This window comes from Colias croceus, chromosome 21, assembly GCF_905220415.1.
Source record: "Colias croceus chromosome 21, ilColCroc2.1".
Taxonomy (NCBI): domain Eukaryota; kingdom Metazoa; phylum Arthropoda; class Insecta; order Lepidoptera; family Pieridae; genus Colias; species Colias croceus.
This window is the reverse complement of record NC_059557.1, coordinates 445290-469550: the sequence shown is the minus strand read 5'-3', so window position 1 is coordinate 469550 and position 24261 is coordinate 445290. Positions and strand designations below refer to the sequence as shown.

The following is a 24261-nucleotide window of genomic DNA, read 5'->3' as shown; positions in this document are numbered from 1 at the left end:
ATCTTTTTTGCTATCGTTCGCGTTGTTCGAAAACAATAATGTTGCAGTTTTTAAGTAAGATTTATTGATTTTACTACTAAGATACGTTGCTGTTGTAAATTCCAACAACTCCGGACACAAAATAATTATACAGACATATAAATCGCTCGGCTGCGACACAGTAAACAGTTATAGAAATTCAATAAACAACTGTAATCTCGCATTCTTCTTCTTTCCTTTATACTTAATAAAAACAAACTTATTTGTCGTTAGCCAATACTCGAAATAACCCAAATAAATCAATCTCAAATACTTATAAACTCTAATTGTATAGTTAGCAAAAAATTAAGCTAGATTGCATATTATGATGTAAGCTATGCAGGTCGAGTTGGCACATCCAATGTTGTGGGAACGGATAACGAGTGCTAAATACTGCGGTTTTACCTTTCACTCAGCAATATTTGAATTTATCACATACTAGCTGTGCCGCGCGGTTTCACCCGCATTGCTCCGCACCTGTTGGTCTTAGCGTGATGACACATTATAGCCTAGCCTTCCTCGATAAATGGGCTCTCTAACAGCGAAAGAATTTTTCAAGAGACAGTAATTTTAGAGACAGGACCAGTATAGTTCCTGAGATAGCGCGTTCAAACAAACAAACTCTTCAGCTTTATAATATTAGTACGTTGTAGATTAGTGTAGATAATCAGTAGTAACTATATCCATAGATTTTTTGTGGGCTAGCAGCCTAGCAGTAAGCTCGATTAACCGAGCATGGATTATGGGAATTCCCCTTACGTAGTATAAACTCGTTTAAAAAATATAACTAGGTACGTGTACTAGCTGAAGAGTTTATTTGGTTGAACGAATAATTTTTTATCGAAATAATACTATCGTAGGTGGTTATTCCCAGTTTGATGTTACTAGATACTAGATAAGTTATTTAAGAATCAAATATAATTTGAGGATGTAAAATAAAAAAAAAACGCAACGACACAAAAACTTATAATTGAAGAGCAAACAGACAAAGTGAAACGATTATTATGATTCTTTTTTTCATTAGAAAACTGGGGCCTTCCACTTGTTCCCGTTTTGTTAAAATAATAATTATTTAAATAAAACAGATTTATCTAATTTGTATATTAAAATACTTATATGTTATACCTTTTTGTTAGGTACAAAGGTTGACGCGGCCACTCTACCTGATAACCCTGATTTCATAAACCGCGCAGAAGACTTATTATATAAAAATATAAAATAATGTATTCTTAATGATTATTATAATTATTAATAACGATCATTAAGAAAAAATATTAGTGAAGCTGTGTAAATATTAGAAAATAGTTCTAAATTTGTTGCTTAGCGTAAAACTCTAGAACGGCTCGACAATCTTTTACATGTTTTTGTTATGGCATGAGGAACGTTCTAATGGAGAGGACATGAAAAAGGGGCAACGGGGCAGAACAACATCTGCTGAAGCAGTTAGTAGAAAATATAAACATAACATTTCATCTGTTTTCAATTCATTGCGACCGCGACGGACGGGTCAGTGTTTTCAAACAAAATCGTATTTCTGGGAAGTTATTTGACGCACTACTGACGCACTACTTTACGATCCCAGACTAATTTTGTCGCATAAAAGGTACAATAATATAATTTCATGTTTAATTATTTTTAAATCGTTTTCGATAATACCTCAAAACTTCCTACGTCATCAATCTATTCGAAATGTTGGCATGATGCCAAGTTTAAACAAAATATAATATTTCGGTAGCTTTTTATTTAGGTATTTGCTGTAGGTGCCTACCTGTGGTGCCTACCTTACGAAAAATCTTATAAAGTGTATTTACAGGTTATCCTAAAGGTCACATTCTTAATTTCTTGATCAACATTTATCTTATAATTTTATTTAATATCGTTAACAATCTAAAATATGTAATTCTTATGTACCTAATTATAATATTTTAATACGCACCAATTATTGGTCATTTACAAATTACAAATTTCAACAATGTAACAAACATACATAAGGTTACAATATGTAACTGCATAATAACTTTTTAATTTATAAAGTTAGTTGTATCAATCTCTAAGAAGTCATTTAATATTGTAGGTATACAGCTATCGATTACACCCCGCTAACCGCAAAACACTTTTACTTGTGAAAATATTCAACTAGACAACGTGACAGTAATAAATTATTGCTATTTATTGTTAACTACTTTATGGCCCTGGCTCCTCTCGCATGGGATCCGATAAAATTTTGTTAATTAAAAATTTTTGAATCTACTTTCCGAACCGATTAAAAATTAAAATCAAAAGGCGATGGTCACGTCAAGCTAGTATTCCGAACGAACATGGGTAACAACTAGCTGTAGGTAAGTATTAAAGGTGAACAACACATAATTACACATTATTCACAATATGTATTGTTACTGCCCAGCTACATTATCTTAAAACTATATTAAAAATTTCACACATCACACATTGAAATTTAAACCTTATTAATACTTGTTAAGATTGCGTTTGCAACATTGATATTACAAATCACGCTCTGCAAATTTTTGGTATCTCGCAAAGAATTGAATAAAAATAAAACCTCACTGGACCTTATGGTTATCGATCCTCTGCTTATGAACTGTCAAGGTCGTAATGTTCATTATTTAGTGGACTTTGGACTCGACTTGTTTTGTGTTATTTATATAGAGACAAGAACTTGAAAGCTGTATTCTAAAGCTCTTTTTGTACCAGCAGAAGTATTTCAATAATTTAAAAAATAAGAATTGACTGTGCTATAAGCTTTCCGCCCGTTTCTTCGTGCGTGTGAGTTGTGACCTGTACCTGAAAGCTTCCTGTTGGCATGATTTTTTTTCAGACATTCTCAATAATAATTACCACAATTTACTAAAAATAGTCACATAGTTACATAAAAATAAAACCTTTGATAGGAAACACTGCCAATCAAAATTTAAAACAGTATGGATAGATACGTCTACACTCTACAGTACATTTCAAGTTATGAAATGCCGATAGCTGCTTTGAGAGTGCTAAATTTTTATATTATTAAGATATTTCAAGTGTGCTATAAAAAAACGCAGAAAAGTATAAGGTTTTAAAATACATTTCCAACCTATTGTATCATACAATATTATTTTTGTCAACAACCACTTAAATGCCACCAAATAAGGTAAAAAAAATGAAGGACTTCAGCAGATTGACTTTAAGAATTAAGATCCTTTCGAATACAAAATAATATTGAATCGTCCATCTATCTGTCCGTCGTCTTTAAGTTAAATTCTACTTAAAAATAATATTCGAGAATATCTAATTTTATAAAAAAAAATCAAGGTAAATCTTTTGCAAGATATGATATAGTTATTAATATTTTATATTTATGAGTTGTTTTATTTTAAAGTATATTAATATTAAGAACGAGGAAGTCATACTTTTTTGTGTAACGATTTGAGGATACAGAGATACCACATTTAACCGTAACATAAATGTTTTTACACATCATGATGATTTGCGATTGCGATTTTTGAAGTGAAAACTTCTTTAGCGGCGTTGGGTATAAAATCTTAAACTAGCGTCAGGACACGTGGCCTGATCGAAAAAGTGATGTCTAATAAAAATAATTTGGTCTGTTTTTGTGGTAGGCTCAGTTCAATAATTAATCAAAGCAATTAATTAATAAAGCAATACATTAAAAAAAAATATTATCTGTCTTAAAAAAACATGATTTTCCTACACAAAAAACTAAAAAAAATATATACCTGGTGCATTCAATAAGTACCTAGCCTCATCATCAGGGGGCGCTATTGTTTCAAAATAGGTTTACCACAGTGTAGCTCATTTGTTTTTAAGTATTTTTTTTTAATTTTCATTCCAATCCCTTCATTTGTTTTAATTTGACAACCTATGGAAGCGAACGTATCGATCGGTTTTACAAAAATGGAAAAAGAGCAATATCGTTCGGTGATTCGATTCCTATTTTTGGACGGGTAAGAGCGTATCGAAATCAAAGGCCGCTTGGATGCTGTGTACGGTGACTCTTCTCCATCAATAGCCACCGTCAAGAATTGGTTCAACGAGTTTGCACGTGGCCGTACGTCGGTTTTTGATGAACCACGTCCAGGTGCACCAAAAACAGCTGCTACGGAGGAAAACATTAAAAAAATCCATGATCTCGTACTGACAGATCGCCGATTGAAGGTTCGGGAGCTAGCTGAGACTGTAGGCATTTCAGAAGGAACAGTCAATCATATTCTTCACGAGGAACTCGGCATGAGAAAGCTGTCGGCGCGACGGGTGCCGCATTTACTCACACCGGAAAACAAGCGCAATAGTGAGCGCACGTCGGAGACGTGTTTAGCGTTGTTTAAGCGGAATCCAGGGGAGTTTTTGCGTCGTTTTGTGGCGGTCGGTGAAACCTGGATTCACTGGTACACACCAAAGACCAAGGAGCAATCAAAACAATTGATCCAGACCGGGGAACGTGCTCGAAAGAAGGCGAAAACTGTAAAATCGGCCACAAAAGTTACGGCCACCATTTTCTGGGATTCACAAGGAGTTGTCTACATCGATTACCTCGAGAAGGGTAAACCAATTACAGGGCTTTACTATGCCAATTTATTGGACCGATTCGACGCCGAATTAAAGAAAAAACGACCTCATCTGGCTAAGAAAAAGGTGCTGTTACACCACGACAATGCACTGGTTCACACGTCTGCCGTTGCCATGGCCAAATTGGTCGAATTATGCTACGAATTGCTGCCTTATCCACCGTATTCTCCAGATTTAGCCCCTGGTGACTTCTTTCTGTTTCCTAATCTGAAAAAATCCCTCGCTGGGAATAGATATGGATCAAATGAGGAGGTTATCGCTGCCACGAAGGCCTATTTTACAGAGTTTGAGAAAACATATTTTTCGGACGGGTTAAAAAAGTTGGAGCATCGCTGGACTAAGTATATCGAACTAAAAGGAGACTATGTTGAAAAATAAATTGCTACTTTTCCAAAATTTTCGTATACTTTTTGTAGGCTAAGTATTTATTCTCGTATGTTTAAACGTAAACTCTATTTAAAGCTTTTATAAATATTTTATTGCTAATCACACACATGTATATGTCATAAACTCTAGGTCAATCGTACCAAAACCGAATATCCAAAGAGTATTTTGACGACTATGTATAACAGGTTTCTTAAAATTACATCACATTGCGACCCACATTCGCGATCCGACCTCTAGTATATGATGTATCATACATGAACTATGTATTATCGAGACGAATAGTAAAATCAACAAAATATAACATAATGATGATAGTACCTACTTTAATATCTACCTACTAACATTAGCTTTTTAAGTCACGTACTAACATTAATGGATCGCTGTAATCTAATTGTTTAAATAAATAAATAAATAAAAAATAAATAAACAATATGAAAGTATGTTTGTTACTTAACCACGTAAAAGTTTGACCGTGACCTGGATTACGCAGGCATTGCAATTAGTGCTCCTATATGACACCAGCTGTGCTCCGCGGTTTCAACCGCGTAGTTCCGCTTCTGTTGGTCTTAGCGTGATGATATATAGCCTAAAGCCTTCCTCGATAAATGGGCTATCCAACACCGAAATAATTTTTCAAATTAGACCAGTAGTTCCCGAGATTAGCGCGTTCAAACAAACAAACAAACTCTTCAGCTTTATAATATTAGTATAGATTAATATTAAATAGTACTGGTTTTACTCGCAATTTTCAGTATTGCAAGGAAACCCTTCTTTTCTAGTACCCATACAGACATGTTTCCATTATAGTTGTGTAGGTAGGTATAACTAATTAAGTAATGTAATTTCTGTAAACAGTTTTTTTTCTCTACGAAACAGATGACGCACGTGATCATTTTCCGTGTATCAATAAACTATGTATAAATCTCTAGGTGGTTCTGTTAAGATTGTTATGAATTACTAAAATATATAATATTTAGTAACTCAGGCCATTTTAAATTTTTGAAAAAATACTAGGTAATAATTATTGGATGTAACTAGGTAACGAATTACCTATGTAAAGTACCTATTCATAATAGTTAAGGTAACCTAAATTTATCTTTTAAAAGTGTTTCTAGATGTCTATAATAATCTTAAATACATAATCTAATTTTAGATTAGTTCTACTTGTGTATGCAATTAAAATTAAATTAATTCGTTTTTTAGGATTTATACAATTACTCCGAAATTAAGTTTCATGCAGAATAAACTAGAAAACCAGCTGGTATTTGATAAAATATAGATAATAAGCCTCTTGGAAGAAATACTTCGTCATCAAAAACAAGTTTCTGCTTACTATAAAGTATAAATCAATGCTACTATAATAGCCTGCCTCACGAACGTCTTACTAATGACTATTTTTCTTATTTTTAGAAAAACATCGCTTAAATCGTCTTTGTACATTTATGTTGTGACTTGTGATTGTTAAGTTTTTGTACAGTTCACCTTCGTTGCTAAAATTTGTTATTATAACTCGTTGATGTACCTATATGTACCTATCTACAGTAGACTTCAGTTTACTTGAGTACAAATTTTATTTGAATGGAGGCTCAATGTACCTACATGATACATCAAAGAAACTAGGAGAAGCAGACAGTTGATTTACCTATTTTGTATATATTCGCTTTATATTCGTATACCTAGTTCATAGCTACAATCATTAAAAGAACTGAAAACGAAGGATGTATTTGATACCATAATCCATTGAGATCAATTGAGATTAAAAAGTGCGAAAAGTCATGTTTTATCGAGCCTTCTTAGAATTTGGAAATGTTCACACCAACTGCAACATGCTGAACCTTTTTTTTTTCAAACGATGTAGGTAGGTAGTACCTATACTTTTGAGGTAACTATAGTTTTGATACATCGTTTGAAAAAAAATTAACGAACAGAATTTTTTTCATTCGTTTTATTTTGTTTGATTACATACTGACACATGTTTGTAACACCACAATTAATAATTTATTATACTTGTTCGTAATTTTATAATTTTTTTAGTTGTGTCAGATACCTACCTTGTACTTTTTTATAATGTTTCCAAATTATAAACTGATAATAATTATATAGAGGAAAGATTATATTTTTTGTACATTATTGGATAAAGTAAACGAAAAAACGATTTAACCGATTTTTTTTAAATTCTTTAGCAGAAAGCTTCAATGTCACGTGACATGAGCAATTTTCGTAGTAGTCCATTGAAATGTTACATTTTTTAAGCCTAACCTTGTGTTTTAGGACTCTTTTTTTCAATAAAACTTTTTTTTATCATTTTACGAAGAAATGGTATCAGACCATTTTTGTAGATTGTTATTCGAGGAACAACTTTTATATACAACATTTTTTCATTAAGTTATCAGTACTATCTATACATAATATATTGGCTATTGGGTCTTTTCCCAGACTCCAGAACAATGGAAGAACACTGCAGAACATTTCAGCCCTGCTTTTCGACGTAAAAAAAAACGCGCTTCCAGACTCTACCTCCTGGGTGGTGGGGAAAATAGTCAATAATAAATTATTAATAATATTACAAAATTAATTATTAAAATATTATAGTAACAAAAAAAAAACAATTACTGATGACCAATTATTATTAGTAGGTACATACATTATATATGTAACTGTATAGTTAAGACTACTGAAAAATAGTACTTACTTCGGAGCTGATTGTCTGTGCCAAACAAAGAGAATACAAATACCTAGGTACTACCTACGTGTGCCAAATTTCATCAAAATCGGTTGAGAGGTTTAAGCGGGAAAGCGTAGACAGACAGACAGAGTTACTTTCGCATTTTTAATATTATACCTACCTACATAATAGGGATAGTGTATTTAGACATTTACATATAGGTACCTATTTAGACATTTACATAACCTACCTAATTTTTTTAATAAATTTTGTAGGTAATCTTTTGAATTGTTAGAATAATACACAAACAATATAAAACACTATTATTGTTTATTTTCACTTAATTCGCTTTAGACAAAATATTTCTAAAACTTAACAAATAAAATTTTATTCAACTATTTTACGTTTAAAAATAATATTATAAATACTTTTTATGTCTCGAATCTCGATATTGATATTCCATTTAAATACCTACTTGTAAACATGGCGCGACTTTCTTTGCATTTTGAATACCTAGGTATTTGCGGTTCGACGGAAGATGCTCCAAGAATCAAGATTGAAGTATTCTTTATAAGTTAGGTAGGTACATATTATACTTATTATTATTTATTAGTATTAAGTATTAACCATAAGTAATGTAAAGCCAAAGCTGTTACTTAAGTAACCATAATGTAGGTATATTTTTTTGTTATTTTTTACACGAAACACACATATTATTATGCTCTATTGTTGTTATTAAATTATTCTTCCTTGTTCCTGTATTTGACAGACGATTCTAAGTTCTTACCTTGTGAGATATATAAGTTAATTTTATTTACCTTGAGAATATTTTTATTAGATGCATAAACGTTAATATTATTTCATTACTTTATTAAAACGCTTTTTATCGCTTTGTTTAAGTACCTACAAATTTGGTACCTAAGTTCATTTGCGATAGATTTTTTAGTTAGATTAGTTGTTAGTACCTAGGTAGGTACCTACCTATAATAATAATTATGTATAATTTTGTTTGTCTTGCGATAAATTTTTTGAATATCTTCATAATAATGTTGATAAACATCGAATTTATATTTATTTAATCCTAAAGTGCCTTCGATATTTCGATCAAGGTCTCAATAAACTTAACCGAGAAATCACCAAATATTGAGTGTCTAAATAAATAGGTACTTAAAACCCATATACCCATTTATAAAGATATGTTGACTATTGTTATACAATTTAGAGACGTATAACAATTTAAGATCATTATAAGACAATTAAACTGTCGTTTCATATAAATTATTTAAAGATTGAAAAGATAAACGTTTCCTCAATTACACTGCGACAAACTTACAGTGAAATCCTTTTAGGAGTATGTTTCACTTCACTACACGATAATTATTTAAACACCCATAAACTTTTGTTGACTATAAACACGCGTTTTGTTTGACTTCAGTCACACGCTCACACGTCCACTCACTTCGACATTCGATCAGCAACTAACAAAAAGTTAGGTAACTGGTAAGCAGTAAGCACTAAGCAATAAGCATAAGCAAAGCTAACATATTTTAACAAGTTATTGCGCGAGCCAGGCGCGAGTGCAGATCTGCATAATGAAATTATCATTTAGGAGATTGCAGATATTGCTTTGAATAAATTTTTGTTCAGTTTGATTGTTTTTAGAAACAAAACTCGCACTAAGTGGATTTCGTGGAACAATGCGAATGAGCATTTATTTAATAAATAACCAGTTTGTTTATTTTATTTTCAAACCCGGACGTTTATAATTTTTGATAGCTTCGACTTTGGACTTAATTTTTTGAAGTCAAAACGAATTCACCTGAATTTGTAGAAACAGTACCCAGATAAAAAATATTATCCATACTAATATTATAAATGCGAAAGTAACTCTGTCTGTCTGTCTGTTACTCAATCACGCCTAAACTACTGATAACTGAACCAATTTGCATGAAATTTGGTATGGAGATATTTTGATACCCGAGAAAGGACATAGGCTACCTTTTATTGCGAAATATGTACCACGGGCGAAGCCGGGGCGGACCTCTAGTATATTATAAATGCGAAATTTATTCGTTTTAATGTGACATGGCCATGGGTAACTTTTGACAGTGCAACGGTGAAACGACTCATCTCAACTCAAGGGAATCCGCGGGCAAAGAAAAATATATGAATATTGCTTTCAATAAAAATGATGATGATGATATTATTCATGAACGCCCAACAACCAGGCGATACTGAGCAATCTGCGCACGCGCGGCCTGTGGATAGAGAGCATAGCGTACGGGATGTGGGTGGGAATAGGTGGGTGGTTTACTTTAATCGGTCGTAAAAAATTCCAATTTTAGGAAGATTAGAAAAATGATTTTAACAATAGTTAGGGAAATTTCGATTGACAGAAAAATTACGATAAGTCAGGAAAAATTTCTATAAACAAGGAAAATTTCTATACGTCAGGAAAATTTCTATAAGTCAGGAAAATGTGTATAAGCCAGGAAAATTTCCATAAGACAGGAAAATTTCCATAAGTCCGGAAAATTTATACACGTCAGGAAAATTTCTATAGGCCAGGAATATTTCAATACGTCAGGATAAATTCTATAAGCCAGGAAAATTTCTGTACGCCAGGAAAAATTATATAAGCCAGGAAATTTTCTATACGTGAGGAAAAATTCTCTTTGCCGCAAAAATTTCTATACGTCAGGAAAAATCTATATATCGGGAAAATTACGATAAGTTAGGAAAAATTTCTTTAAGTCAGGAAAATTTCCATAAGTCAGGAAAATTTCTATACGTGAGGAAAATTTCTATGCGTCGGGAAAATTTCTATAAGCCAGCATAATTTGTATAAGCCAGGAAAATTTCGATAAGACAGGAAAATTTCTATGCGTGAGGAAAATTTCTCGTTGCCGCAAAATTATATAGATAAGGAAAATGTTTATAAGTCAGGAAAATTTCTATACGCCAGGAAATTTTCCATAAGAAAGGAAAATTTAAGACAGGAAAATTTCCATAAGTCAGGAAAATTTATATACGTCAGTAAAATTTCTAAACGTCGGGAAAATTTATTTAAGCTAGCAAAATTTCTATAAGCCAGGAAAATTTCTATAAGTCAGGAAAAAATATATACGCCAGGAAAATTTCTTTACGTCAGGAAAAAATCTATAAGCCAGGAAAATTTCTATACGTGAGGAAAATTTCTCTTTGCCGCAAAAAATATATAATTCAGGAAAAATCCATAAGTCGGGAAAATTTCGATAAGACAGAACAATTTCTATACCTACGTTAGGAAAATTTCTCTTTGTGGGGAAAATTTCTATAAGTCAGGAAAATTTCGATAAGTCAATAAAAAATAATATTATAGAAAAATTATGATAAAATACGTATTTAAGGCGATAGAAACTATTCAACTAAAAACATGGTATGCATAATAAATAACCTTATATTTCGTGTTTCTCAGAAATAATTCAGAAGAGAACTTAATACAACGGTTCCGTGTGATGGGAGAGGATACGGAAGATTGCTCTAAACCGTTGCTAGGCGATTGTGAAGGTAATATTATTATTTATTTAATTAAGTATTAAATTTGATAGATAAATTAAAAAAATGAATCAGAGAGATAATGTAAAAAGCAGTTTTAATCCTACTAATATTATTAATGCGAAAGTTTGTGAGGATGTGTGTGTATGTGTTTGTTACTCTTTCACGCAAATACTACTGAACCGATTACAATGAAATGCGGATTTTCCTTTGAAAACGCGGGCGAAGCCGCGGGCGGAAATCTAGTAGTAGTTATATATTACTGGGTAGGTCGGTACATAGGTACCATCATGGGCCGGGAAAAGCGGAGAAAAAAAAAATGCTTTGCGGTATAGAAGGCCTTGGGAACTAGGTACATACCTACCTAACTAATAGGTAGGTACCTATATTATAATTTATAGTCTTAATTTATCATTTATTATGATCTTTTTCGACAGGCGTGGGCGGGGCGCGGGATATAGAGTTTATACAAAGCGTTTCGAGACCTGGGAATTAAAAAAAATAACAATAGATACCTAGGGTTTAATTCTGAGAGAAATTTGTAGAGAAGTCATTGAATGATTAATTAATTGAATTGAGATATTTTAATTCGAAGGCGTATTTATATTTTGTAGCTTGAACAGTTTCCAATAAAATTGATAATGTTTACTGATGATGATATGACAACCAAATTTATTATGATCTCATGTTTAATCAGTAAGTGTAATTGTGCCTGAGCCATAACTTATTTACACTGTATTCGTAAATTAAAGTTAATGAAGAGAATATAATACATATACCTATCTAGTATCTAACCTTTGTATATAAAATTCTATATACCTTCATGAGATGAGAAAATTTATGTGTACTTATTCGATATATCTCGTAATTAAAGTAGGTAGGTACGTCCTTAGGTACGTCGATGACTTATTTTTATACACCTATGTCAACGACCTAAGTGATAAGAGTGTCCTGACCTAACATTATTTTCCGGGTAAGCGAGTATACACTAAATTACCTAAAGATTTGCAATCAAGAAGGTACCTTGACCCATAAAACATAAAAATTAGACAATATTTATTGACACAGCTTATCACGCACATTGCTAGATATCGGATATCAGATAGATAACGTGACGCACCGACCGACAGTCCCTCCCAACACGGTGCTGGCTATTGTTTCTAGCAATTTCACTTTATTTAGTGTTTAAAATATATTTATTTCATTAATTTTTCCGTGCAAGGATCTTGTGAGCGAAAAGTGTGAAATCTTTCAAAATTGTGTACCTATGTAAAAGGAAACTAAATATGAAACAGTATTAAATTGTCTGATTTAGTTATCAAGATTTTATAAATGTGATCAAGATAGGGTCTAAAATGAGTTTAAATCGAGCAGAATTGAACAACACCGTCGTACCTGAGGGAGCTAACAGCCCCTGTTATTTCTGCAATGATGAGTTTGAAATGGGGAAATTGCAAGTAAGCGTTTAAATTTTCTTGTATCATAAATCCTTTGTCAAGTTTTAGAGAAATAAGAAGCACTATGTACCTACCTATATGTCTATTGGTATATTTATTAAACCGATTTCGATGAAACTTGTCACAATTTGAAAGAAAAAAAAGCGAGTACAACTCAATCATGGTCAAATACGAGTAAAAAAATATAGAGACGAGATAGTTTCATAGTATAGAAATATTTTACAATTCCATTATTGTAACATACATATTATAAGTACTGATTTGATAACCTCCTTTTTGATGTAGGATAATAAAATATTATGTTGAAAATGCGTTGTGTCTGAGATAAAAGTATTTCTAAATATAAGGTGTGATTTCATTTATTTGTATATCTTTTGAAAGTTATTGTAAACTAGAGGTCCGCCCCGGCTTCGCCCGTGGTACATATTTCGCAATAAAAGGTAGCCTATGTCCTTTCTCGGGTATCAAAATATCTCCATACCAAATTTCATGCAAATTGGTTCAGTAGTTTAGACGTGATTGAGTAACAGACAGACAGACAGACAGAGTTACTTTCGCATTTATAATATTAAGTATGGATATACATTTTTTCGTAATTAAAGTTACAATTATTTTTTTAACTAAATCTTATTATTACCTATCATCAACCTATTAGAAATTGCAGCTTTGTTTAATAAGGCAATAACAATACATTAATTTTTACGACTCTATGTTCCCTCTGATATACCGTATAAGCACAGACTAATAATAATATACTACGTATACAAGTATAAGCTATTTTCTCCTTCACGTCACGTATAAACCTCGCTTATAAGACAGCAGCTTTTATCTAGAATAATTATGTTTTTTTTTAGTTTCACTATTCAGGAATCCACCTGTTGTGAAGTATGTACATTAAAATAATTAATTTTTTAAATCTTAGTAATAATTATTAAATACCTACTCAATATACCTACTTAGTTTTTAAGGACATTCTAGTTTGGTTTGATTCCGAACAATCGGGATTTTTATAAATATATAGACGGTCTACTCTATATTTTTAGTTTTTACGTAAATAATATTTTTTCAATGCATTTATTTTATAATTATCACTATTCGTTTAAGGACTTAAGATTGGTAAATGTTAGCTACTTAGTACCTTATACATTTGGTACTTTAAATTTTCCCGATATCAAATTACATCATATCAAAAAATGTGACACCTAAGGATTACTCAAGATAGTAAACATTACTTATAATCCCCATTTATTATCTCAGAGATGACGAAGTAGTAGAAGTTAACCTTGAAATAACTTGGTATAAAATTATAACATTCAATAAACTTTTAATAATTCTAACGTAGACATAAAATTAATGATATAAAAATAGCCGCCTGAATATGGAAATTATTTTTAAGTATTGGAAAAAAATAATGTATTTTAAAAGCAGTGGTATTTTAAATTATTTATAATACGAGTACGTATTACAATATTTAAAAAAATATAGGTACTTATTTTTAAATTCTCATTTTGTAGAGTAACTACCTATCCCGTTCTTATTTCAATTTAGTATGAGTGGTGCAAATATATTTTAGTTTTCTTGTACACTAGTTACGTGAGTTAGGTACTTAGTAGTTTTTTGGGTTTTAGGTCATAACGTAAATAAAAAATACTTAGAAATTAGTAACATTTATTTCCTTCCAAAAATATTACAATTTACTTGAGCGTTATAGTAACACGGTATCCTAAACTGTGCAATTACTCTATGATCTTCTAGTAGGATATCACTGCTTATCTATAGATATATTATTTCTAGAACCACCTGAAGCAATGCGGCAGCATCCTGGAGCAGTGCCCGTTGCGTTGTGGCGCTTGGATACAACGGAAACACAAGGATACACATGTCAAAGAGTGCCCTAAAATGGATAAGGTGACTGTCGACTTTATATTGAGGTTGTACTATAGAGATAATAAATCATTTGATAGATCAATATCTAGCAAAAAGGGCAAAAATGGCATATAGGTAGAAGGTTTATTACTAAGGAATAACCAGGTGCCTACTGCCTATACTTACTGCGCTTCATTTTTAGCAAATATATAAAAGTAGAGCAAATATTTAAGACAAATCCACAGCCATTTTTTAAACGCACGGTACGATTCAGAAGTGTGGGAAATTGGAAAATGCTATGATATTGTTGCTTCTTGAAGTAAAAACCTAGAACGAGATTATTAAAACTAGGCTACCAATGTACCTATAATGCATAATATAGGTAGTATTAATAAAGGTGTTGCTACTGTAAATGCCCTTGATAAGTATATAAATAGTATATAATATATTGAAGAATTACACAACTGCAACTAGAAATTAAAATAATAAATCTCTACAACCTTGTAAAATCCAATGTAATCGGTAAAAGGGCATTGGAACTATTTTGCTAAGTTCTTAGTCTCTGTGACCTCTCTGTAAGGACTTTACCTACATTTTTAATGACATACCTACCTATTTTTTTAAACTTACATAATAAAGTATATCAAGTAAATATGCATAGGTATAATACGAAAACAACAAACAAAAACACTTGTCTGCTACAACTATACTCTACTGATCTTTACTTTTAATTTTATATTAAGATAGTACATATATTAAAACATAAAATTCGTGTTATTTAGGTTTAAATAATGAAATAATGAATGAATGTATTTACTGCCACAACAATTTTTTGATAGGTACAATATTTGTGCCAAATGGTTAATTTTGATTCCCTATGAATTCTATCACTTTATTTTAATTCTTCTCAGAACCGCACCGAGTCGACCCACGTCCGCGTGGTGGACCCATCACCTCCCGTCGTCAGCAACCACACCTGGACTCCGAAGTCCGTTCCTTTGGAAGACTGCGTCACATACCTTGAGAAGGAACTCACTACGATCAAGTAATTTGTTTTACTACTACAATACATGTACATAAGTTAATTGTATATATTTTCAGGAATCGCAATTTAATCACGAAATTAAATACAAATAATTAATAATTTATCGTTTAATTGTTAAAACTACATATTATCAAAAGCCATTAGTTCGTAAAATAATTAAACTTACCTACCATTTTAACCTATGTGAAAGGACAATGGGAAACAAATGTATGGAGTCTGGGCCCACCCCGCAATAGTAACATGTGATATACCATTGCATAGGGCTTTTTAAGCGGAACATTATTTATTATTACAACTATGGTGAAATGTTAGTACTTTCGGCGTCTTAAAGTATTTTAATCTAACTTATTATTTATGGATTTTTATAAGGTACAATGGTAATAATACACGTATTTCACTTTAAATAAGATTTATTCGTCGTCCTGTACATCGATAACAATTACATCGTTTAAAAAAGCCGCGGGGGCCAGGAATGGTTGATATCTCCCAACTCCTAGGTACCAAATCAAAGATATTATATGAGCGCAAGTACCTACAGTTCGCCGTCTGGTCAAGCAAGTACAATAATATTGTGTTAACTGTTATCGCGTTTCTTCCAACTTTTTAGAGGGGGCAGCAGGTCGGGAAATAAGCAATTATTACATGTAATACGGTTCTAACACTATTCGGTAATATATTGAAGTAAACTACGATAATTAATTGCAGGGATTGGGATCACTTTTATGACAGTATAATTCCGAAACTTAGCTCCGAAAGTACTGACTTTTAACCTTTGATGTAATACTAAGTTTTATTCGGTATAAAAATACCAATTCATTCATGAGTTTCTCACTTCTATTGAGAGGTGGGCCCATCATTACTCATTGTCCTTTGGTGAATTTCTTAGATTTACACTGCGTATAATAACCTAGTAGCTAAAATCTAAATATTTAAGTAAATTAAAACTCTACAATTTAAATCTATCATTTTCAAGACCACCTTGTACAAAACGTTCAACACTTTTCCGAAACAGACTGATCCTAACAGAAGAGTCAAGTAACCGCGACATCCAGTCCACGGAACTAGAGAACCTTCGCACCAAGCTGGTGCTGGTGGAGGAACGAGCTCAGCACTTCCTCTCGACCCTGGTCTCACTCAGAGCAGCGTTAGATGATGAGGCAGAGAGATCAGCTAACTGGGCGGCACAGTTCAAACATGACTTGGCTAATGTTCAGCTGGCTTTGCAAGTATGGGATTACTTATTTATATTTATCTTTATGTTGCAGCTAACTGCCTTGTTAAATAAGATGTTCACAGACTATGATATATAAAAGAGCTAGATACGTTACCCGCTCTCTATTTTGGCAAGAAAAAACTCAGGTAAGTGCCCGAGTTTCACTTAGTCACGCACCATTCAGCGTCGTGGCTGGACGTTCTTTTTGTATTATAATCGGCAGTTGTTATTACGAAGTACATGAGTGAGACATGTATTATGTCTCGTGCGTGAGAGTGAAAGAGAGAACAACTGTATTTGTGATAATGCGTTAGTAAGTAGGTATGTATTAATTACGCTGTTTTTTAGTGCAATGATGTTGGCGTATGCCGCGTCTACTAGTATAATAGGTCATTGTTCACAGATAGTAATTAGGAATGCTGCTAAATCAAGAGCGGAAGAGCCTAGGCTATTAACTAAATATTTGGCTGATATTACCAATAAACAATGAACAATTTGTGGTAACTAAATGTATGTGCTCTTCAATAATAAAATATCGTTTTTAATTAAGTAATATTTCAGGATAATTTGGAGAGTGCATAAAAATATTATCTTCCCTTCGCCTGACCCTGATCTTTTCCTGCGAATGTCAAATCTGCTAGAAATGTATTGTGCTTGCGCTTCCGCGTGGTCTTGTGATATTATATCGATTGTTGTCTCCATAGTTGTTTAATCTGCGAGATTGGCCATATGAAGGACGAAAATCGTTCAACAGGATTAAAATTAAAATTATATTTATTTGCCGAATGTAGCTTTACAAATTACAGATGTTTTAATTACAATAAGATTACAATATTATGTGCCTAATTAATTCTACCCTATTGGGTGTGCAAATCTATACTAATATTATAAAGTTGAAGAGTTTGTTTGTTTGTTTGATTTTTTGTTTGTTTGTTTGAACGCGCTAATCTTGGGAACTACTGGTCCGATTTGAAAAAATTATTTCGGTGTTAGATAGCCCATTTATCCAGGAAGGCTATAGGCTATATATCATCACGCTAAGACTATTAGGAGCGGAGCAATGCGGGTGAAACAGATACCTTCCTCGATAAATGGGCTATCTAACACCGAAATAATTTTTCAAATCGGACCAGTAGTTCCCGAGATTAGCGCGTTCAAACAAACAAACAAACAAACAAACTCTTCAGCTTTATAATATTAGTATAGATGTACGTACATAATTTGCTCGATTTTTATTACACTTTTGGGTAATCAAAAGTACACACATCTATCTAAACATGCCTATCGGTATGTGCCACACTCCAGGAGCTACAGAGCCAGCAGCTGACCACGGTGATGCGACTGGAGAGCGCCATCAGCAGCATCGTGCACGAGCAGAACGAGAGAGAACTACTAGAGCAGGCGCTGACGCATCATGATAATAGGATACGTACTATTAATAAGCTGGGTTAGTTTCAGAAGATTACAAAAATTAGGCTTAAATCTTTGTGTTTTGGGATTTAGCTGTAGGTACCTCTATGTTTTTGTACTCTGAATTATTATTCATTTAAATATGTACTATACAACATCATTCATTTTAAGTGAAGCAGTATAGGAATAGATGCTAAGGAAAAAAATATTAAATCTTGATATAATTAAACAGAAACATCGGAAATTATTAGCTTTATCATCACGCTTTATAAGTAGCAGATTCGAAATTAATTCACATACCTAATCATTATTAAGTGAAGGTAAACTATTCTCCCATTGCAGAAGAAGTAATAGAATACGTAAAGCAAACAGTGGAAGAGGAAAGACAGCGTAATGCTGAGAACTGCGCAGCGTTGGAAGCTGAACTGGCAGAAGCCAGACGATCTTCGGACCAACTCGCTCAACTTTCCACCTTGAGGATGCAGCTACAACATGCTTCTACTGAAAACCCGGTAAGTTAACTTGTTTTGGAATTCAAAGTGAAAATGGAATGGATCTTATTGTATAGCGACATTTGACACAACATACTGGTAATTTTTTTTTCTTTATGATGAATTGATTGATTCAAATGCTTATGAAACGAGACAACCAATAAGAAACATATACCGGGGAAAAAATTTAGGTAGTTACACCTGAAACTTACAACTTTAAATACCTTTACTTTAACTTAATATAACGATTACGACGATGAAGACGATCGTTTCGGTGGTGATGATGTTATCGATTGAGATAATATTGTCGATGAAGACGATGTTGACGATGTTGTTGACGGTGGTGATCATGACGATCTACATAGTTATGTTTATGTTAGCGATGGTGATGATCATCAAGGTATTAAGTTTAAATTTCAACAGGCGTTTGATCGTCTTGCAATACTGGAAGTAGCGACAGCAGATGCACGCGCAGAAGCAGCAGAACATACAAACAAGATGGACGTCATTTCCCGCGATTTGCGTGCGCTCACGAAGAGCTACAACAAACTGCGATCGGAGTTAGCTGACTTTCAAGCGAGGATGACTCTGGATCATCCGGAGAATGGGACTGATGACGGTAAGATTGTTAGAAATAAACGTAAAGAAAGAATAAAATCCTTACCATATAATCTTGTCTTTAACTATGATATTATTAACTTGAGAGTTTGTGAGAATGGATGAGGTGTGTATATGATATGATTTATGTGACTTCGTACAGAAGGCTACAGGTTGGAATAGTCAACTTTTTAGCACGGTAAAATGCTTCATTCCCAATGGAAAATCCAGATGATCATTTATATCACTCCGTAATTTATAATTTCCATCAGATGGCGCTTTATTCAAATGGACATTGGACATAATAATATGCCTAATTACTGTTCGTTTCTTTGACCACGTGAACGAAGCCGCGGGTGGAAAGCTAGTTTGCTATGTTTTGCAAGTAGATTTTTATAAATTAAAGATTTTAACGGATGTACTTATGTACCTACCTATAGTACTCGCGAGTCGCGAAAAATCAAACACATGAAAATACTTATTAGACTTTTTATTAAATCCACAGACTAATAATCATATACTACTTAGGTACCTATACAAATTAAATCAATATTCCTAGTTAAGATTATGACGTAATAATAATAATATCGTCTCTCTTTCCATAATGCTACCGCGGGAAAATGCTGGGTGTCTAGGAAAGTAGGAAGCCCCTAGTTACCTACGTGACCTACATGTTAGTTATTTGGAGAAATTGTAAAGATGCGTCATAAATAGCGTTTAAAATTTTTGTTATAAAATGAATAAAATGCTCTCTAAGTTATGTAACTTTAGAAACATAATCAAAAAGTATAATAACTACTTTCTAACTTTTTTAGTTTCAAAATTACATAACAAATACGCAACATTACACCTTTGATTGTATATTCTATCTGCTAGATATATATTGTTGTAGGACACTTTATCTGGAGGATAGATAAGTTCTCGTCACGCATGAAGGAGGCGAAGGAAAAAGACGCAGTGCTCACCAGCCCACTGTTCCGTACCAGCAAGTATGGATATACACTGAAGGTATTAATTATGCGCAATATTACATAATTTTTCTGTATTTACAACTCGATAAAGTTAAATAGTGAAATCCAAAATCTTTTTATAAAGTAAATAAAATAGAAATAAATTGGTTCAGTCATTTTTAATTTGCAACAAAATAATAATAAATTAATATCGTATCGTTATATTTTTAGATACAACCATAAGAAATTTACATTCACACTATTGAGATAAATTTATTAATTAAATAATAAATCTTCTTTAATTGGGCGCTAGTGTAGCAAAGTTTAGGTATTATCTGTTTACACATTACCAAAATTACCATTGTATTACCATTATTAAAAAATAAATACAATTCCAGGCGGAAATAAACCTAAACGGCATAGGGAAATGGCGGGGCCGGCACATAACATGCACAGTGCGGCTCGCCACGGGGCCCTACGATCCGCTACTGGCGTGGCCCTGTGACCTTAGCGTCAATATTGTGCTGAAGGACCAGCCCGCTAATAGGAGCCAGGTGGGTGCTATGGATTATTTCATTAAAAAAAGTAGTAACTGACGTAATAGAAAATTACGGTATAAAATTACGTTGTAAAATAATATTTGTGAAATCTCTTGCATCTGCCCTTTTATTATAATTTTAAAATTTATAAGTGTTGTTGGATTGAAGATTAATAATAGGTTAGTATAATATACCTACTCGCGTACGCGATTTCACACATGTTAATATATTGTGTAATCTTTAGATTTAAATCTTAGTGAAAAATCCTTATACGATTAATTTTCATATCTGCAGGCAATGGATATAGTCAAAACATTGGAACTACGTCGTAAGTCATCGAGACCCATCGAACAAGACCCAAATGAAAAGACCAGGTCTACTGAAAGTCTGGACCAGGGTATACTCCAAATGAAGAGACAGTACATCTTCATACCACACACAAGCCTTGATAAATTCGAATATATTAAGAACGATGTTATGTTCTTTGAGTTTATTGTAAATCAATGATTTACATATGTACTTATACTTACTGTTAACTAATTTTATCTAATAAAAACAAAAAATAACCCATGACTCGATTACCAAAAAATTATATCAAAGAAAACTAAACAGGGCCGGATTGAGACATGGGGCCTCTAATTTATGTAAACCTTGAGGCCCCCGTGCTTTAGTTGTTAGATTAAAACTTTTTAGCCTCTAAGGCCAACTGTATTTAATAATTATAAGTTTAATATTTATTTTATTAAATCTATGTACAAGTACAATATTATTTTTATTATGTCTGTGTCTATAAATGGAAAATAAGCTAACTATAACATAATGCAGGGTAAGCGCCTTAACATAATTATAACGAAATAAAACTAAAAATATTCAGTGTTTACCATTTATTTCAGATAATAATAGTAATACAATTTCTCAGGATTACCTTATAAATCACATGGTATCTACTAAGAAAATACGAATTAAGTTGTTACATAAGTTTTTTTTTTACATTTTACCAATTTTACACACATACTTAGTATAATGTAAGAGTAGATAGACGTATTACATTTACCAAGTTTCACCACAATTACGTATATCAACTTAATATTATATTTGAAAATGGGCTCGCAAAATGTACATTGTACACAAAGCATTTGTATTTTGTACTGTATACATAAAAATTCAAATATTTTCCTTGCCATACTTTTATTTAGATTAATCCAAGTAAATAAATATAATATGACAATATCATGACAAAAAAATTTCCATTTTTATTAACCGACTTCAAAAAAAAGGAGGAGGTTATCAATTCGGCCGGTATAATTTTTTTTTATATCGTACAATATGCAAGCCCATACTTACAACTATATTTTAATTCCTTAATTTAGTACTGTAGAAATGCAATATAACCACCAAAGGTAGATAATTCGAAAACACTGACAATAATAATTTTAAGATCCCGCGCCAATAATGGACGAGTTTAAAAATTGCATCGAAACGAATTGCCACCATTATCAGCGCGGATTATATAATAAAAATATAAATCTTAATACTAATGATAAGTATAATGACTTGAAAGTGTATTATATACTATGAAATATATTTTTTATTCAAAATAAAGACCGTCTTGTTATTTCTAAACCTGTATAAGAGGAAGAATAGAATGTATTACATACTAAAGAGTTTAAATAGTCACCTTAGTCTATAGATTGGTATACATCGATAATGGACTGAATAATTACATATTATAGTGCTTTGTAGCTAGATAGAAGGCATAGGTAATTTTAACCACAATGCCCAAAGATTTAGAGAACAATTTTTTTTAACTTTTTATCAAAATCTTAAGAGGAGGCTCCCAAAATTTTATGTGAATTTGCATTTATGTTTAGTAGCGGTCTAACCGGTCTCTCAGTGCCAGAAATTATGTTAGAATGCCTGGTCTTAAGCGACAATAAGTTAATAATACCCTATTTCACTATACTTGTATTCGTATATTCTTCATGGAGGTGAATTTATTGTATAAATTCGTAAGAAATGAGTTTGAAAATGTTTGTTGTTCTTTCAGGCAAGATCCTATGAACGGATTTAGATACATGTGCCTGAAATATAGGCCTTGTTTTCCGTTGAGATTTAGGCTTTTTTATGAAACTAGATCTGTAGTTCATAAGTAAGTGAGGTCCCATGTCCTTTAGTGGGGTAAGGGGCAGATGCATTATACATCTGTTTCACTGATCGATTTTCTTTAGGGACAAGGAGGTTGATCTCCCAGATCAACCTCCTGTGTCCTACCAGACAGAGACATTTTTTTTCGTAGTCTCCACCGGGAATCGAACCCAGGACACCTCGGTGCTACGCTCACGCATCAACCACTGTAGGTACCTAGGAGGCGGCGTAGTTCATAATAGGATAATATTTATTTTATGACGTTTAAATGACCTTATTCTTAATAATTGTCCAAACTAGAGGATTTATCCTCAAAAGGTATAAACACATAATTTTTTGTTCTCATATATGTATTATATACTTTAAATAAAAGTTTTTTTACCTAATTTTACGCAACATAATTTTGTAGACTTAAAATCCAAAAAAATCTCGTGAGGACAACAATAGATGTAATTATAATCTACCTTAAGTCATTTCTCATTATGAACAATATTTTTTTCCTTACAAAAACGGGATCACTATAAAATGTTGTAGATTAGATATGAAAGATATACACAAATATCTGTATAATTAAATTCTTTGAAATTTAGTCCTTTTATCAGTCTCAAACCCACTACGAATGTAGTCAACACTTCTGACCATTGAGCGAATACTTCTTATATTATAAATAAAAACAAAATATATGTTTGCCCCGCAAACCTATGCAAATCGTTCATTCGATTGCGATGAAACTTATTATGTTAAAATTAGACCAAATTTCCTTCGATGGTTAAACCATGTAACACTTTTAAAAAAACGCAGTAAATGCCGCGGGTAACACTTAGTTATAAATTCCAATAAGAAATTTAATGTATTGTCCGTAGAAATTTATAATATTAATATTAAATAAACTTGAGATTTATAATTAATACTAATCTTTACGCAAAAAATATTTTACGAATTAACTAACGTCAAAATAAAATCTGTTTTATATTGTCCGCCATTTTCACTCAAATTCGTTTACAATTACGGTAACAAAATATTAATTAATTTATATCTATTTATTGTAACTTATTATTTAATTTAATCTTAACCATTTGAAACGTAGAAAAATATAAAGAGACTTATACGAAAAACATAACCAGAGTTTTGTTGAAGACGCCTTAGAAATTTAATTTTTATTTTAAATTGTGCACCTGTCTTAACAGTAAACACTTATATTGTTACACAGTAAAGCCTCCTAATGAAGCAGAATACATAATTTACTTCACTGGTCATTTTAATATATTATTGACCATACTTAAACCTAAGACTTAACACGAGTTTAAGTTTTAAACCTACAACATCAATATAGTAACATAGCCAATTGATTATGTAA

General features: G+C 32.2%; 2 protein-coding genes across 3 annotated transcripts in view; one reads left to right on the top strand and one right to left on the bottom strand.

Moving 5' to 3' along the window:
- LOC123701462 overlaps window positions 1-9113 on the bottom strand; it is a 63472-nt gene extending 54359 nt beyond the window's left edge. The window contains exon 1 of the mRNA XM_045648952.1: window positions 8988-9113. The gene's annotated coding sequence lies outside the window, so the exon portion shown is untranslated. The remainder of the gene's footprint in view (window positions 1-8987) is intronic.
- Window positions 9114-11165: 2052 nt separating this feature from the next.
- LOC123701443 (TNF receptor-associated factor 2) lies at window positions 11166-21938 on the top strand. 2 transcript variants are annotated; one of them, XM_045648924.1, is made up of 10 exons: window positions 11166-11203; window positions 14443-14556; window positions 15426-15559; window positions 16572-16785; window positions 18078-18219; window positions 18525-18694; window positions 19097-19292; window positions 20163-20278; window positions 20619-20774; window positions 21054-21938. In XM_045648924.1, the coding sequence occupies exons 2-10, from the start codon at window positions 14548-14550 to the stop codon at window positions 21264-21266; spliced, it is 1350 nt and encodes a 449-aa protein (XP_045504880.1). In that variant the 5' UTR covers window positions 11166-11203; window positions 14443-14547; the 3' UTR covers window positions 21267-21938. The 2 variants fall into 2 exon arrangements, with proteins under 2 accessions (XP_045504880.1, XP_045504879.1); XM_045648923.1 differs by lacking the exon at window positions 11166-11203 and adding an exon at window positions 12319-12648.
- Window positions 21939-24261: the final 2323 nt, after the last annotated feature.

Bases quoted from the DNA above. Each gene is read 5' to 3' on its own strand.
- LOC123701443 (XM_045648923.1), top strand. From the start codon at position 12,547: ATGAGTTTAAATCGAGCAGAATTGAACAACACCGTCGTACCTGAGGGA. The intron at 14,557-15,425 runs GTGACTGTCGAC...AATTCTTCTCAG, and splicing joins AGTGCCCTAAAATGGATAAG to AACCGCACCGAGTCGACCCA. The intron at 18,695-19,096 runs GTAAGTTAACTT...AAATTTCAACAG, and splicing joins ATGCTTCTACTGAAAACCCG to GCGTTTGATCGTCTTGCAAT.